Source organism: Gobius niger, assembly GCF_951799975.1.
Source record: "Gobius niger genome assembly, chromosome: 8".
NCBI classification, from domain to species: Eukaryota; Metazoa; Chordata; class Actinopteri; order Gobiiformes; family Gobiidae; genus Gobius; species Gobius niger.
The window spans coordinates 10,656,569-10,675,295 of record NC_136859.1 but is presented as its reverse complement, the minus strand read 5'-3'; the positions used below and the strand labels follow the sequence as shown (position 1 = coordinate 10,675,295).

General features: G+C 40.6%; 2 protein-coding genes across 2 annotated transcripts in view; one reads left to right on the top strand and one right to left on the bottom strand.

Annotated features, from left to right (window-relative positions):
• Nucleotides 1-912: 912 nt before the first annotated feature.
• cd4-1 (CD4-1 molecule) lies at nt 913-7,198 on the top strand (the record flags this gene model as incomplete). The annotated part of the gene is given in 6 exon segments (XM_079561636.1): nt 913-1,351; nt 3,766-3,916; nt 3,918-4,051; nt 5,514-5,614; nt 6,796-6,836; nt 7,050-7,198. Coding segments are annotated over 6 exon segments (897 nt in total). The 3' UTR covers nt 7,081-7,198.
• A 7,104-nt stretch (nt 7,199-14,302) lies between these two features.
• The window catches only part of pianp (PILR alpha associated neural protein), a 61,430-nt gene continuing 57,005 nt past the window's right edge, over nt 14,303-18,727 (bottom strand). The window contains exon 6 of the mRNA XM_079561378.1: nt 14,303-14,415. Coding sequence (XP_079417504.1) covers nt 14,310-14,415 — 106 coding nt within the window. The 3' untranslated portion in view covers nt 14,303-14,309. The remainder of the gene's footprint in view (nt 14,416-18,727) is intronic.

The following is an 18,727-nucleotide window of genomic DNA, read 5'->3' as shown; positions in this document are numbered from 1 at the left end:
AGTTGCATGTTCTCCCTGTGTCTTCATAGGTTTCCACTGGGTACTCCAGTTTCCCCTACCACTAAAAGCATGCGCAATAGTCCAGGAGGAATGAGAGTGTGTTTGAGAGAAAGCATGGGGGCGACGGATGGAAATTAGCCCATGGCTACAATCCGGCATGGCTTGTTCATTAAAGGGACTATACAGAGTTTAAAAATGTTAAAATAATGTATTTTCCTCCCCTACATGTTCCAGCCATGTCTGTGTAGAATGAGCCCAGACCTCTTCACCACAACTGCCTCTAAAATCCTGCACTGTCACTCAAAAAAAGTGTTAATTCGGGTCCGAAGTGCCGCCATGTACGAGCTTAATATAGAAGGTGCAGTTACACGTATGACCTGACATGGCAGTGCTGAGCATCTAGCCCCTTTAACATGCACTGTCCCAACTAAATGACCCAATAAACAAACATACTGGGCCCGATAAAACACAGGATGTAGACTAGACTTTGACGCTGATGAGGGCCGCTCTGTAAAATCTTAAATCTGCTGTTCGTGAGCTGGACACGAACAGCGGATACTGTCCGTGTCTCAGGACAAGACAGTATTTAACTCACAGAGGGATAAAGTCGGTTGCCTCAGTCGAGTTGACATCTTTTTTTTAATAGATGACAGCCTTTAGCCTCTGGCCGCACTCCGCAGTCACATGATGCAACAGTCGTCTCGTTTGGACCAACGCCGTTCTTGCAGCAGGCGGGAGATCAGGCCCACAGTGTTGAAATGGTTTAATAAAACAGCATTATTGCAGTATTCAATAGAGTTATCAAATATCAGAATTTTGTTCTCATATTGTGGTGCCCTATTTGGACAAATCCACTCTTAATAAGAACTAAATGCAGGCCCAGCTTCACCAATCTGAAATAAACCCACAGAAATGCAAACAATAAACCTGTGCTCATCTGTTTTCTTCTTCTCCTGTCCATCTTTGCGTTTAGACCTGCTTCCTCCGGCTCCCATTCAGACCCAGTACACCTCAGCGTCGAAACCTTTCACCGTCCCCTGCTCCTTGGCTGCAAACACCACCTGGGCCCAAGTCAAATCCAAGGGCGTCCAGGAAGTCGGCTGGAGCTTCTGCCCCGCGAAGCCCCAATGCGATAAATCAAGTCTGTTCAGTCTCTCTCTGGAGGATAACAAACCGACCTGGAAGACACTGACAGACAGGGCACCACGGCCAAGTGTAAACCCCAGCAGAGGTGACTTGTCCCTGGGCAGAAATCTGGCACGAGAGGAGGACGCCGGAGACTATGAGTGCTTCGTGAAATTTGGAGATGGTGTGATTCTTAACAGGACTGTGCGCGTGGAAGTGCTGCGAAGTAAGTAATAAGAATAACACCTCCTTTTGGTGTTAGTTCAAGGGCCACTAGTTTAAAAACAATCTACTTTACTGAAGAAACTTTCCATCACCATTAACTACAAAGCATTGAATTTGGTGGAAGCCTTTTGTAGACATAATTTTCACTGGAAACACCAAGCCAGTAATTTAAGGAAGCGTGCAACTCTGGCATAACCACAACCTGCAAAGGAAAGCATAAAGCAAAAATCCCTTTAAAACTTCACATGGCTCTCTCCTAATTGCCTGCAGTACGAGATGTTGTTGCTCGGTTCCCAGGCTCTCTGTTTATGTGAGGAGTCCCTGGTGCGACGTCTGTCTAATCCACTGGCTAATACACCACACTATTCTAGCTCCACTTGTCTTAATAGAGTTTAATAAGCTGTTTTCTCAGCCCAAGGACATGGCAACATAATGGGTTTCAAAATGGATTTAGTGTTCCCAGTTATATTTATGAACTGCACGATTACTGGTGTTTAGTAAATCATATCATTAGGCCTCAACTGGTTACACGGCGCTGGTGTTGTCACTTTTGCAAATGCCAATAATGGTCTATATTGTCTACACTGATCTGCATATTTTCCTTAGTTATGTATTTATTCATTTCGTCGAGAGTCATCAAAGCAAACCAGTCGCACCGTGATTTGTCAAATTAAGTCAAATGCCTTGTTGACTTTTATTTCAAATCAGTGCGAAAATACTTGTCTGTAGGTTTTATGATTATTGAAGGAATTAGGCAAATAACTCCTCTTGGATTTTTAAGAGCAATGACTGCACATGTCAAAGATGTCAAAAGTCATGAAAGTAACGTTTGCAGACCTCGAGCCGATATAGTTGGGGACCCCTGCTCGAAAATCGTCATATTCATGTTTAATCAAACCAATTATCTCACATTATTCATGTCCAAATCTATGTTCCTACTTCATTAACATTGTAGCTTTTATGTGTAATTATTGATTTTAAAGTGCATATGTCACATTAGACACCATTTTTGCTCAAACATAGTTAACACAATTATATTTAAGACTTTGCTAAAGATTGTACCAGCTTTCTTTAGAAGAAGAAGAAGAAGAAGATCTTTATTTATATAGCGCCTTTCACAGACATATACTCACAAAGCGCTTTACATGAAGTTTGACCATTTTTCTGATGTTTATAGTTTCACTTTCTTATTCGACACTGACAGGAAGTGACATGGAAGAAGGTAAATGATTTTAACCTGTTGCCTTGCCGATAATGTTTAGTCAATGGGAAATGAGTCTAACTGTATACGTTTGTTAAGTGGTGACGTCGCAGCTCTACTTCCGGGTCCGTAGATGTGCGAGAAACTACAAAAAATTCTTTAAAGGGGGGGTATTATGCAAGTGTTGCCTTGGCACATTCATGTATTTTTGAGTAATCTGTAAAAACTCTGATGGCGGCCATTTTAGGGATAGGTTTGCCTGAGTCCTCCTAGGAACGCCCCCACCTCCTGGAGACGCCTCCGGGCTTTCGTCACCAGCCAAGTAACCAACCACTGCTCCTCAGCAGAGCCCCCTCCCCACTGATGCCACAGACAGTGTGTGGAGGGGGCGTGTCGGAAAGGGTCAGAGGTTCTTAAAGAGACAGAGGCCTATTTCAAGACATTTGCTACAGCCATTTTGAGAGAGCAATTTTATACAAGGCAGTTATTCTAATTTACTGCAGTTACAGACCAACAGAAGGTTTCGTCATAGTCGTTGTAGTGTGATATAGACTGGTGCTATGTGATTGAAAAAAGCATAATACCCCCTCTTTAATACCACAATCAATATTTCTGAAACTCAACAGAGAGTTACTGAACATACTTATTTATCAGGCCCATTAGCCAAAAATGCTGTACCTACTGCTATAAAAGTAATATTTACCAAAATTGGTACATCCAGGTTAGCAGAGATAAATGCTAACGGCGCAGCAGCTACGCTAACCCCGGAAGCACCGACTTTAGTAAATATTACTTTTTTAGCAGTAGGTGCGGCATTTTTGGCTAATGAGTCTGAATTTGCGACGTCACACTTAACAAACGTATAGAATGTTACCTTCTTCTCTGTCACTTCCTGTCAGCAGTGTAAAAAATAGCTTTTCTTCATTAAAATTGCTGCTTCACTGAAACACAATGATAATTATGCACCTGTAGTTTCCCACAAGTGTTAATCTTGACGACATATTTAAATATAGTTTTAGTTTTAGTCTTTTGACCCAAATGTAGTTTAGTTTTAGTCAAGATTTTAACAAAGTACAAACCCGTTCCTTGGGCTGTAAAGGATGAGGCTCTTTCACTGAAGTTCACATCTTTTTAGTCAGATTATCAAAGAGCCATATTGAGATTATCTGCAATAGCACAAATTGTTCTAAAATCCCAGCTTTGTCTTCCTCCAGTCGTCGCTTCTCCCGGGACACAGTTGACTACAGGCGAGCAGTTGAACCTGACCTGCACCACCGACTACCCCCTGCCTCCCGACATGCAAATCCACTGGTTCCCCCCAAGTATGGCATCCTCTTCCTCCTCCTCCTCCTCATCAACTCCCCCCCCCCTACACACAGGACCTTCAGTCACCTCACCTCACATTAAAGGGAGTGGGAAGCGATCACAACGGGACGTGGAGATGCGAGCTGCGGCGAGGCGAGACATCCCTGACGTCAGCTGTGGTGGTGTTAAATATCGGTGAGTGCAGGAAATGAGACGCACCAGACAGGAAATAACATGGTAGATACGACCTGGACGCTGAAAATGCACGGTTTAGAGAGTCGCTAAGTGCTATGGGAGTAAACAGCGACATATAGGGAGGCCTTCAGGCGTTAAAATGACCTCACAATAGTCGTAAAGTTTGATCGTTTGAATAAGTTCACTTGGGATTGCTTGATTTACCAGTTTCAATATGAACTTTTTTTTTTATTTCGAGTAAAAGCTGTGAAAGGAAAAATGGAAATGTTTCATACAACTCAAACAAGACCCTCAATCAGTCTTTTAATACAATACTTTTCACGAAGAAATGCAGAGTGTGTTATGTAGCATTCATGCACTTTGATAGAAAGTAATGCTAAATTGGTGTGATGATGATGATGATGATGATGATGATGATGATGATGATGATGATGAATAACAGTAATACTAACATGGTAATAAATTAGGTATAAGAAACAAAATACACTTAAACACTTGTTATAAAGTGTAACATACTGTGAATGTTGACTTAATGTAATGCATTGTTGCATTTGTTGTAAATATGTAACCAACATAATTGTTTAGTAAGACAATAAGAACTGTACATTGTTATTGTTGTGACCACATTATTATTTAAGTATATGAATAGGGGGTGGGAGTCAATAAGCTTGTCTTCTTCCCACTCCTTTTCGACCTAGAATGTTATATTTTTTCTATTTTTTCTCGCTTTTGTATCTGTGTTGTGTAGCTCGAAATAAAATATTCAATCAAATCAATCAACAAGTACTAGAAAGATTGAATAATTAAAGTGAAGTTATTATTAACCTCTTAACCCCCACCGGAACTCTCCAGTTTGGCTTTATCCAAATCTTAAAGCTTAAAACGAAGCGTCAAAATAGCAACAAAAACAGGGATGAAAACGCAACAAAAATGTGACACAAAAAAAAGCGTCAATAACGTGCCAGAAAAGCAAAACTGGAAGCTCTAAAAAGCCAACAAAAGAGCGACAAAAAGAGTGAAAAAAACATGATAAAAACACAACAAAAACGCTTAAAAAATGTGAGAAAAATGCAGCCACAATGTGACAGAAAAGTTAGTATCACTTTTGTAAGGTCTTGGCTTTCAAATTAGGCATTACACTGTTGCTCTGCAGTTGAGAAGCTTTTAGATTTGGGTAAAGCCGAACTGGAGATAATGCTATATATACTGTACATTAATCTACAAACTAAATAGAGTAAAACTATTCCAAACACTGAATTAAAGCGACTATATCCTACGCAGATTGCTTGGTTTCGCCCATGCACTAACCCAAAGGTTGTCAATTCATCAGTCACGTGTCCTTGGGCAAGACACTTCACATCTACCTCCTGTTTTCGTACTGATGTGTGAATGTTTGACTGATGCCTTTGATTGCTCAATACAGTTAAAATCACTTAATAAATTTACCATTGTTTTGTTTCAGAGCCAAAGTTCAGCGCGTGGATGCTGGTGACGCTTTGTGCTGCGGCCGCCATTTTGATCCTCTTGGTGATCCTCATAGTCATCCTGCAGCGACGCAGACAGGTACGGTTTAACACAGAGGTGGGGAAAGGAGCGTCATGCAGGACAATGGCTGCTCTTCTGGTGCTCTGTGTTGTTATAGTCTTAAAACTGAGCAGAGGAGAATATTGTGAAGTTATTCTCTTAATGTGGCTTGAAATAATTAGCTTCTCATCTAAATTCTATATTACATAGCCTTAAAAAGTTATTTTCAATTTGTATGAAAAACGTTTATTATAGAAAGTCTGGCATTTTGTTATAGTTCAACGTGGGAAAAAAAGTGGATATTTGTGTGTGTTAGACCTTGTAGTGACCCAGTGACTGGTCATCGCCTTCACTTTCCATCACAGTGGTCCCCTGGGGGGCCTCAGAGGCACTGCAGGGGGGCCCCAAAGCTTGTCTACAAAACAAGGCAATGAAAAAAGTTCACTGTGAAAGGAAAAATGCATTTATTTGGACATATGCACCAGTTTAAACCAGTATTTAGCCCACTGTCATTGCAAGATGTTGCTTTTCATGTCATTTTAGCTGTGAAATAATAAGAAATTCCTTTGAATGGAGTAAATGATTATGATTTGGGGGCCCCAAGAGATTATCTGATCAGTAAGGGGGACGCGGAGTCCCGGACTTTGGGAATTGCTGGTGTAGATTATCATCTCGTCATTAGCTCTTTTCTGGTGGAATATGAATTTATTAACCACACATAAACAAAGCCAAGTGTAAATCGGTCCATATGGATTTTTTCTCACAGCATATTGTTCAGTAGAAGTGACAACATGGTAGTTGTAGCTAGCGCTTAGCGCGATGCCAACACGATGAAACATCATGTTAGCATTCTCCATTATTTATGTATTTATGGGCTGCTGAACCACCGCTCCTCCCCATGTCTTTGTATCGTCATTTAGTAGAAAACTATATCCATAATTCAGGATTTGTTAAAGTAGTTTTTGAATAATTAGAGAAAGTTTAGATTATTCTCCAAATTGTTTACCCCCTTAACTGTTTTCAAACATGACCATATATGGGTCATGTGGTCATGACCCATATATGGCATCTGGGCTGGATAGATGCCATCTGTATCTATCCAGCCAAACTAAGTGTATCGGGGTTTTTTTGTGTTGCAAAAAGTTCAATGTGATACTGTTGCATCTTGAAACTGGACAATTTCAGCTTAATAAGATAAATCTCTTATTTCTGTTTGTTAGCGGAGAACAAGACGACACAAGCGACTCTGCCGCTGCGAAAAGTAAGTGCCAACCATTTTTCGAGCTCCTGTAATGCTTTTAGGAAAAAGAAAGGCAAAAACAAAACATTAACGCTAGAGGCTATGACCAAAGATATGTTACAATGAAATCATTTTCACAATGTCTTTCCGCTCATTACGCTCTTTTAGGCTGTGTGCTTCTCTACATTCATCTGAGCAAATCTTTTATGGTGTTTTTTTCTTTCTTTCTTCCAGCCCCAAACCAAAAGGATTTTACAGGTCGTGATCTCACAAAGCCTTTTAAAGAGGACATTAGAGACACTTCATTACAGGCTAAATTGTGTGTTAAATGACAGTCGGACCACTTCAGGAAAATGTCCGACAAGATAGGAATATTTTGTCCAATAAAAATGCCAGATTGACTATATTGAACCTCATTATCCAACACAGTTTAGTCGCCAATTACCTCCTTCTCAATATTCTGTGTGAACATGTTAATGTGTTGTACATTTTTTTTTTCCATTTGTTGATTTTATTCTGTCTTTTTATTGATATAATTGCTACTTTTTTGATTTGTAATCGTTTATTGTTGTATATATTGTTTATGTGTATTTTAAAATGTTCAGTTCAAAAGCAGTACCTTCTATTCAGCTTGTGCACAAACTCACAGTCAACAAGATCAGCCTTCATAGAGAATTATGCATCGTCAGTGTTGGAGGCTCCTGTGCAAGTTATGTAGCTTTGTAAATATATAATGTTTTAATCATGTACTTTTTACTCCATGTTTTTTACTCCTTCTTTCATTCCATCCATCCATTTAATGCCCAGATCTACCAATCCATGCACACTTCGCACATTATTCAAGTTATTATTTTTCATCTATTTTGATTTTAATACTATATTACTGTTTGTTAACTTCCTAATAAATAAATCAGTCTTTTTTGGCTATGATTGTTCATTCGATAACGGTGCCCCATGAAGCAGAGCGCAGCCTTGTATCATTTATTATTTTAATATAGGTTCATGTTCTAGAATGTGATGATGCCAATTTGTCAGGAAGAGGGCAGGTGCCATTTTTGTATCTTATTTGACCTTAATTTAACCAGGAAAGCCCCACTGAGATTAGGAATCTAATTTCCGGGGGAGTCCTATTGTACATATTGTACCGCAGTACCCGGAGGAAACCTACACAGACACGAGGAGAACATGCAAACTCCACACAGAAAGCCCCCGACCATGTGAGAAACAAACCATCTGGCTGCCTGATCATTATTCGTGACGGATTAGGTCTCCAATCCTGCCATATTGATCTTATGGCTGAAAGTCCTTTCCTATGACTAACATCACGTGATTGTTCTGGACACCTTTCTTAGAACATAATTTAACTTCAGTCATGTGTGCTGAGAGAGAAGATGTTTTTGTTTCATGTGGTTAGACTGTGGAAATACAGAGGTACAGTATTAACCATAAACCAAGCCAAAACATCAGCATTGTTGCGGTTGCCATAGTTTCCAGCATGGAAGTGCGATGTTACATAAACGCAACCTATTACAAACGGATTCAAATTTTCTGATCATTGTTCCCAAAGCAATAACCTTTGGTGAGGTGAGCTGCCCTGCAGAGACACCTCATCCAATGAGCTCGCAGGGGCTGGAGCCCAGGGGCCGGAGCCCAGGGGCCTACCAGTCAAGGGCCGATCAGAAGTAAGGAACAAAAAGAAAAGAAAAGGTGATTCATTGATTTTCATGTCAATCACTTCACTTTGCGGCACAACTAACCATATGCGATGATTGTGCTGCGGTTGCTCCAGGCCTACCTGGAGTAGGCCCACCCTACCTGGCCCGTAGGGTACATGTAGGTGTAGCAGGGTTAGGGTTTTGTGAGATTTAGGGTTAGGGTTTGTGCTGAGGGGGGGCAGGGGCCTACAATTCTGTTTAAGCCCTGGGGCCTATGGGTACATTAAGTGCAATAGCACCGCAAGTAATAACTGTTCAAAATGTAATACACTTTTAACTTCTTTGAGTCAAAGAAACAAACAAAAAATACTCTCTGAAAACTTTTTGTAATAAAATTGATCACTGCACACTATCAAGCATTGTTAAATACTTCATCATTTATAAGACATTTACACAGTTTACTAACCATTGTATAACAAAAGCATCTAAACAGAGTCTATAATGACAATTGTCACTATACTCTACATACTGGGCACATGTGAACCAACCATGAGTCTGGGGCAGGTCAGAAATGGTTAAGTTTAAGAAAAGCATGTTGTTTAACTGAGTCTAAACGTATCATTGACTGAACAATAAAGATAATCACTATTTAGCTTCTTCTAAATGAGTAACAAATGATAAGGAAAGCTTTGTAGATCTTTTAGAAATGATCAAATAAGTGTATACACATGCTTAAATAATGTGCAGTCATCATAAAGTGTTATTGCACGTTTTATCACATTATATTATAAGTTAAAGCCTATTACAAGACCTATTGCAAAATGCGGTTTTATTACACAAAGAACTGAACCTTTTAATACATAATGCAGTGTTATTACAAAATGTGGCTCTACATGCCCTCATGGAGGAGGCTGCAGAGTCTCTAAGCCAGGTCCAACCGACTCATAAGCAGCTAAATCCACATGCCAGGAAGCTGAACTCTCCCTCTTTTCCGCTCTCCCTCTACTTCCACCTGCACAAACTCTGGCCCTCCTTAGTCCCTAACTGAATTCTGAACCGCCTCTTTCTGTATCACCTTAAAGGTTTGAGAGTAGCATAATTTCAAGTTTCTATATGCAGTCGCAGAATGGACAATAAAGCGACTTTGATCTTTGATAGTTCAATGAAACCAGCTTTCTCCAACTGCAGCTCCACTTGATAAAGCACAACTGCAGAGCACAAAGAAGATAGTGTTTTCCTCTTGGACAGTACATTACAGTAATTGTCACATACTGTCCAATACTAAGCACTATTGAGGGCAGCAGCACTGTCTGTCCACAGTTTGAGAAGAGCCTGCAGGCTTTTGGAGATCAATAGACCGATAAGCAATTTGTGCATATTGCATAAAAGTGTCTCGGCTTTTATTTCTGCAGGTGGTTTATAGAGGCGATTCTGTTGTGACCAGAGGGGAAAGTCCAAATTGCTCACTTTGTTCACCAAGGCATGTACACTCAGATGAGGCAACGCCTTTTAGCCAATGCGCTGATGACCTGCTGCACCAGAGGAGACAGGCAATCTCACTCCCTGTCATTGTGCCCTGTAAAGACATTTTTCATCAAACTCAGCTTTGACCTTTGTGTCTGAGGCAGCAAGGAAAAAGATTATGGAAAAATGTCTCTATTGTAATTTTTCTGACAGATATTACAATTGCGTTTTAATTTATTTCATTAGAAGTAGAAGCAAGACACTTAATCTGCCTTGGCTCCAGTGTCTGTGTATACTGAATGAACTATAATGCGTTTTTTAATCATAAGGTGACGTTCACAGTTTGCATCACAGACTGTTGAACTGTGGAAACATGTCCCCGGGACAGTAAACTGGGATGAGGGGACTTTGTTGCTATTGCTCACCTGAGATGCTGTACTGAAGAAGGGCTGCAGATGGCGCTGTCGTCCTGCCTTCACTGGTGGGAAAACAGCGCCAAAGCCTGTTTGTCAGTGACCAAGACACAGCACAAGCGACATCATGAGTCGACAATCACTCTGAAGACAGAGGGAAGTGGGCTGGCAAAACTGATTGGTACAAAAGCCTGAATCTTTAAAATGCAAGCCATTCAGAGCTTTCAGAAAAGTTTAGAAAATTAAACTGCAAAAATAGACATTTGTGGCCATACCGCCTTTGCTCTGCCCAATCCCGTCTGACCTTGGAAGCTAAGCAGGGAAGGGCCTGGCAGGACACGGATGGGAGACTGTTTGGTAACACCAGGAAGCCTAGTGAATGTAGTGAGTGAGTGAGTGGTTGGTGGTCGGAGGGGCCGATGGCGCAGACTGGTTGCCTCGCTTCCGTCAGTCTACCCCAGGGCAGCTGTGGCTACAATAGTAGCTTACCACCACTGAGTATGGAGTGAACGAATAGTGTAAAGCACCTTTGAGTGTCCAGAAAGGCGCTATATAAAACCAATGCATTATTATTATTATTAATATATTTTTATGAGAATGATTTGTTTCTTTGTTCTTCACAGACAACATATTAACAGTATCACCTACTGTTAGAGGATCAAATTAATTAGCTATTTATCGTGTTGGGTCATGAACGGTCATACCATCAATCAATCAATCTTTATTTATACAGCGCTTTTCATACACAGGGCATTGCAAAGTGCTTGACATTTAAAAAGACATTAAAAACATTATCTCCCGTCAAACCCTCCCACCCTCCTAATATATACAGTTAGTACATAATACACACACACACACACACACCTGCACTCCCTACCCTTTACTCTACACTCATACTCACACACAGAATCAAAATCAAGTACATAAGGCTGGGTACAGATGACCTGTTGTATTGTCACAACTGTGGCTGAGAGGCGCTGTATGTTTTGGCTTGCATATCAGTATGACGTACAAAGGAGGGTATTTATCCTTCTTCATGTGGAAGTATAGGCAGACTGTCATGGGCAATGTCTCGAGTTCATGTCTCTGGGTCACGTACTGGTGATAAATAAACTTCTCCTCTCATAAGACGTTCAGACTCCTGCCTATTTTCATCCTCTCAGACACCATTGTTTTTTCTCTAACACCCACATCAGCGCGGCCTTTGCAGTTTGCTAATTGCAACCGTTTTCAATTGAGATGAATTTGTTGTCGCTGCACTGATTTACAGCACTCATTCTAAATTAGACTTTCTGAAGGGTCTGTTATTTATAAAAAGCATGTGTTGACAATCACCCACTCCTCCTCTCTCTGTTTGACTCTCTCTATCTCCTCTCCCTCCCTCCCTCCCTCCCTCCCTCCCTCCCTCCCTCCCTCCCTCCCTCCCTCCCTCCCTCCCTCCCTCCCTCCCCCCTCTCTCTCTCTCTCTATCTTCCCCCTCTCTCTCCCTCCTTCTCTCTCTCTCTCTGTCCCTCTTTCTCTCCCTCCCTCTCTCTCTCTCTGTCTCTCTCCCTCTCTCTCTATTTCCCCCCCTCTCTCTCCCTCCTTCTCTCTCTTTCTGTCTCTTTCCCCCCCTCTTCCTCTCTCTCCATCTTTTTATCTCCCCTCTCTCTCTCTCTCTCTCTCTCTCTCTCTCTCTCTCTCTCTCTCTCTCTCTCTCTCTCTCTCTCTCTCTCTCTCTCTCTCTCTCTCTCTCTCTCTCACACACACACACACACAGGCACCAGATGCCCACACAGAAGTGCCAACTCCCTGTCAGATTCCCCATATCGTCTTGGCATCCTACTCCCTTTGCAATTGTCATCTGCTTGGCGTCTTCAAGTTTTATTATTCAGGCCAAACCAATTACAGGAAAGCATCCACTGTTTGCATATGTGTCAGCCGCCTATGATCAACTATAAAAACATGTCAAACAGCTCGCTGCATGTTGCACCAATGTTCCCATCACTGGTCTGGATTTAGAACTGTAATTAATGTCAAAATATTTATGTATTTGAGACGCTTTCTGCCATTGTAGCATAATTTACATGAGTATACCGTGCCTACCCACTGCTCAAGCGTCAAATGTCCTTTTTGCTTGTGACAATATACACCAATAAGGAAGAGAGTCCAATTCTAAAAAAAATAAAAATCTGGATTATTCAATATGAGTAAAAAATAGACAAAGCATTTTTGCAAAACTTTCTGAATAAATATAACAGAACTGAATAAGTGGCGAAACAACCTCCAAAACCTTTTTGGGCTTGGTGGCTGTAGCGTGCCTGCCCCAAGGAAGATCAAAAGTTTGCTTTCTGGAACATGTGAGGCCTTTCTTTGGGAAACCAATAGTGACTTAAAGTGGATGGATGGGGTGTGGAGTTTAAAAATGTTAAAATTAAGTATTTTCCTCCCCCTACAACATGTTCCAGCCATGTCCTAATGTGTAGAATGAGCTCAGACCTGTTCACCACAACTGCCTCTAAAATCCTGCACTGTCACTCAGAGAGTTGTTACTTCGGGTCCGAATTGCCGTTATGCACGAGCTTAATATCGAAGGTGCAGTTACATGTATGACCTGAGGTTGCAGTAGTGAGCATAAAATGGCAAACTTGCATCTAGTCCCTTTAACCAAGCACATTACCCAAATCTAAAAACGACCTCCACTGGAGCAGCATTTCAAAGCTAAGACCTGCATTTCTGATGCTTTTTTTAATCACTTTTTGGTCACGTTTTTTTGTTGTGTTTTTGTCATCTGTTTTGTCATCTTTCATGTTATCTGTTTTGTTGCTTTTTCATCCCTTCCTTCCATCCTATATTGTTGTGTTTATGTTGCTCTTTTGCTGCTTTTTTTCAGCTTTTTCATCCTAATTTACGTCTTGTTTTTGTCGCTTTTTTGACACTTTTTTCAAGAAGCTTTTTACATTTGGGTAAAGTCAAACTGGAGAAAATGTGCTCGGTTAAGGTGGGGGTTAAGAGGTTAATGTTCACCCTCTGGTTTTCTCAGTTTTCACGGAGATAATCTAAAATTTTTAAAAAGATCATTAACAATAATGGATCGTAGTAAAGATCCAAGTATTATTAACTAGAACTCAAAGTTCTGGCACAGCACAATTTTGTTAGCAGAGGTCTATGTTAGCTCCTGTTTTATAATCAGACAATTGGAAACCAGTTATTTAGTCCTTTGCAGGCTACGTTATTATCTAAACACGGTAATAGCCTTTGTGATTTTTGCACGTTTGGTTCGATAAGTCCAATAATAAGTCTCAGCAGTCCTCTGCTCCTCTGCAGCCGTGTTACAGCCACCGGGACAGGCCTCGATAAATCAACCAGCAGCAGGGACAAATATAATTTCAAGGAGAAAAATTGCCCCGCGGGGATGGAGATACTGAGGCCCTGAAGGAGCAAAGGGGGTGCGCAGTCTACAGTGGAGGGAGAAAAGAAAAGACAATGTGTCATGAAGTATCACCAAAGCTGCCTCGCGGTTCAGCTAATTCAAAAATCTGATGAAAGAGTTCCTTTTTATTGGGGCTGGAAATAATGTAGTCTGTGTGACACCAAACCAGTCACACCTCACAGCAAATAGGTCCAATAGGTTTGAGTCCTGATAGGTAAGAATGTCACACAAGTCGACTCTATTGTTCAAACTTTTCTGTTAATGAACTATAGTTACCTCCATTCTATTCCTTTTCATTCCTTAGATTTGGGTGGCTGGACTTTGAAATGTAAAACCAGTGCTCCTCCATGTCTTCTTTTGTCAAGTCTAAGGGGATTTATCTAACAAGTGACTTTCTCCACAGAGGGATCAGAACAGTTCTATCGTGTCTTATCTTTGATGGACTCCGATGCGGTCTCACCTTTGTCATTAGCTGCTGCTGGATAATGCTTCAGTGCAGAGGTCTTCTCTGGTCAGACACTCCTGAACCTCGTGCTCTGCTCTCGGGGATTCAAAGTGGAGACCAGACAGCCAGCACAGCTCTAATCAGGCTCACTGGGACAGCGGTATGATGCTTATCGGCTTTTTGCCTCCACACCAGCCTGCTACTCACTGCCCTGTAATGACAACACAGACTCTAGGACATGTTTGATCCTATCTGTCACTGTTGCTTACACATATAAGTACAAATACAAATACAAACGTCTGAGATCGTCATTTGTATTGTCAACATGTTATTGTTTGCTTTTTATTTTTGTTGTTTTGTGCAGGCTTAGGGAGTAACTGATAACTTTAGAGCCACACTACCGAACAGTCCAGGTTACACTATGTTGCTACAAGAGCCACTGAGACTTAAATAAACATTCTGCAATTACCAAACATGCTTGATGCTCCTAATGTAAATGTTTTGGGTTAGATGACACACTCCTGTGTTTAAATACCGTGTTTCCTGTAGTCAAAGCAAGGCAGCAGCATCTATGTGAAGATGAGCTCAGAATCAGAATCAGAATGGATTTCACTGGAGGGATTTTCTTCGGTGCAAACGTGCAACTTGAAACATGAAATATAAAACTTGTGGTAGACACAAATAATAGACTATCCATCCATCCATCCATTTTCTTCCGCTTTATCCGGGGCCGGGTCGCCCAGGCTTCCCGATCTACGCACACCTCCAGCTGTTCTGGGGGGACCCCGAGGCGACACCAGGCCAGCTCGAAGACATAGTCCCACCAGCGTGTCCTGGGCCTTCCACGAGGCCTCCTCCCACTAGGTCATGCCTGGAACACCTCCCGCGGGAGGCGACGAGGAGGCATCCGAAACAGATGTCCAAGCCACCTCAGCTGCTCCTTTTGACATGACGGAGCAGCGACTCTACTCCGAGCTCCTTCGCAGGTAACTGAGCTCCTCACCCGATCTCGATAGTAGTAGACTATACAAACTTTAAAACTAAAAGGGCATGCATAAAAATAGATACAATATGATAAAATAACAATTTAACACAGGACAACAGCATGAATGTATACAAATGTACAGATGCATTAAGAGAGGGTTGAATAGTCCGTGTCCAAGGTGCGTCCAGGTCACCCTCTCAGTCGATACCTGTGCTGGGCTGTGGCGCCGCGGTACCACACGGTAATGGAGGAAGTGAGGATGGAGTCGATGACGACCGTGTAGAACCGCACCAACATCTTGGTCGGCAGCTTGAGTTTCCTCAGCTGCCACAGGAAGAACATCGTCTGCTCCCCCAACAAAGTCTGAGGAGAGGCAAGCCCACTCACAATAAAGAGACATTATTAAAATATATGTATGTATTTTCCACTAATAATAACCCCTATAATGAGATTTAAGTTTGCTTTTCTATTTATGGCTGAAATGCTTAAATTACAGTACTTGATCAAAGCCTTATATCTTCCACATACAGTAAATGAAACATGAGTCACTTCATTTCTGCTTCACAGGAAATCGCATTTAAACGTGATAGAAAAATGAATGGCCCTTATTTTAAATGTAGAAAGAGCAAATTAAAGAATAAAAAAAGCACTTTCTTGATCATTCTCACTTAACTTCAGCTGAGAGTGGGATTGGACACCTTTAATTGGCAATAGAAAAGATAAAGCGCTCTCTCCAGTCCAGTAGGGACCACGTAATAGAAGCAGCACATAAGTCCATGATTATGAAATATTTCTCCCATGGGGCATACAGTCTGTGGTAGCTCATAATGTGTCTGGGAAGATACTCTTTCATTTAACAAACACGACTCTATGGGGGCTCTATATGCTTCATCTATCACATCTGTCTTCTCTCCCATCATGCATAATCATTATCTGAAAACAACGCTTATTCTGACCAGAAAATTGTTACCTTTCTAATTAAGTATTTGGTAATAGAAAATCATTATTTATTGCATCCTTGGTTGTCTACAAATGCACCTAATTATTATTTTTGTTCATTCATATTGGCTCAATATTTCGTCCACTATTCACTAAAGTTTTTGTTTCTTATCTTATCTATATTGTCTGTCAAATGCCGAGATAACTTTGCACAGCAATTGGGTCTTGGAGGAAGAATAGAGGTAATTGTGGTCTTTAAACAGCCACTGAAGCCATGAAATATGTGCACTTAACTAAGACAAAAGATTGTTCTACAATAAGTCTTTCTCTAAATCCTTTTGCTAAATCACATGCTGGAAATTAACTTGAGATTTCATTGAGCCACCGCCAATTTTATTGCCAGTGTAAATCAGTGCTGTAGGGACTGTTCTTTCAAACTCAACACGAATAAATTTAGGATATAGTTTCTCTCCTTTTGTTTTTAATAGAGACACAGAGTATGCATATGCAAAGGTTTGGGCACCCCTGTAAATGTTTATGATTTTCCTTTATAAATCATTGGTCGTCTGGAACGTGAGCTGGGTTTAGACCATCGTGAGACAGGTTAGTTTTACTCTACTGATGATGTGTTAGTAATCCTGCTTTAATTTGATGATTTAATTGATGATTTCTGTCCATGTTCAGAAACCATCAAACCTGACTGAACTGGAGTTGTTTTGTAAAGAAGAAAGGTCCAAAATACCTTCCGCCAGAATGCAGACTCTAATTGGAAGCTATAGAAAGCTTTTAGAGGCTGTTTTTTTCTGCAAAAGGAGGAGGTACACTTTCCATTAATCATATAAACTTTATTTCACTTCTCAAATATCACTGTGTGTGTCTCCTATATGATATATTTATATCAATGATTTACAAAGGAAAATCATGAAAATTCACAGGGGTGCCCGAACTTTTGCTGTACTTTGCATCAGTCCTCTACGTGGTTAAATTAAAAAAAAATGTTGTTTGTGGATGGGCATCTTACTTGCTGTGTAGATAATAATAATAACAACCATAATCATCATCATCATCATCATCATAATGGCTTGAATTGACTTTACTCTGAACAGAATTGATGAGTTTCCCATAGTGCTGGCAGTAGCCTATATCTATATATTTCTCCTATAGTTTCCAAACCACCAACAGCTGCCCTAGGGCTGATTGACGCAAACCCAATGCTAATTAGAAACACTAGGTAAGAAAACAAAATCCTCTGTCTTTAAATTTAATGTAAAAGGCCTTGGTGTTTGCATTGCATTGGGATGACCTTACAATAGACTTCATCTCAAAATGACGGAAACTACCGGCATAATGAGAAGAAATATCGGCCAATGGATATACCCCAAGTTGCTATTTTAAATGATAATTTCCCACAGCCGCCGGGGAGCTCATCCAAACTTGATTACTTCTGCAAGTGGTGCAATAAAAACCTTGCTGGGATCCACCGACTGTTGACTGCGCCGACATTAGCTGCAATGAGTTGAGGACATTAAGGAAATAACTGTCCTCATGTATTCGTCTGCGCTCCTGGACTCTTCATCAGTACTTTCACTTCCAGCCGAGAAAGAAAAAGAGCTTGCAACATTCAAGGCATTGTTAGATCTTGACTGGTAGCTGTCATATGTGGAAAGTTTCTATCATGAAAATATCACACTTGTTTCTTTTGGTAACTTAAGAAAAAAATATTTCACTTTTTATTTGTGAGAGAGTCACAAAGCATGTTTGTTCTGCATTTTAGGGCAGACAACAGTTTAAAACACAAATTCATTCCACACCAGTGACATAGCCAAGACATTTGAGACAAATAGTGAGGACTGAACCAACAACCGCCATAGTGTGCTCACTGGCACTGCAGCACATTTACATACTTTATTGTTCAATAAAGCTCAATCAATTTTTCTACAGTGGCACTATGCATTGATTATATACTCTCCTTGAATAAACACGCCAAGCTTCACCCATGTTACAACTTTAAACCTGCTGTTTCCAAGCAACACGGAGTAAGGACTGGCAAGAAGCCTACTTCACTGTTTGCAAGAATATAAATCTCTCAGCGCTGTAGTTGAATAAGGACTGCGAGGGAAAACACATGTTCATTGCAACAGCCTTATTACCTCACAATCTGATAACAAAGCTGCTGGTTTCAGAAAAGAATTAAAAGTACACTGTTTTAACAAACAAAACAATAAACCTATATTCCTGATTGCCATGTTGGCTAATGATGAATTTGAGAAAATATGAAATAGTGTGATAACGTTTTCTTAAGTGACTACTGTAGAACATTAGATTTGATAAACAGTACATTCACTAGGATCAGATTCAGATGTCTTGTCACCAGTCAAATTAAATTATTCAAGAATATTCTCAGGTTTTACGCTGAGTTCACTGACACAGTCACTAGATGGTGCTGTACAGTCTTATGCTCTTTATACAGCGCTCCCTCTTTTTGTTGTTGTTGATAGATAAATACACTGAATACAACACAATGAAATATAATACACAATAATACTATTAATAATAATATAATATACAACAAAAGAAAAAACGGTGAAATATTTACCAT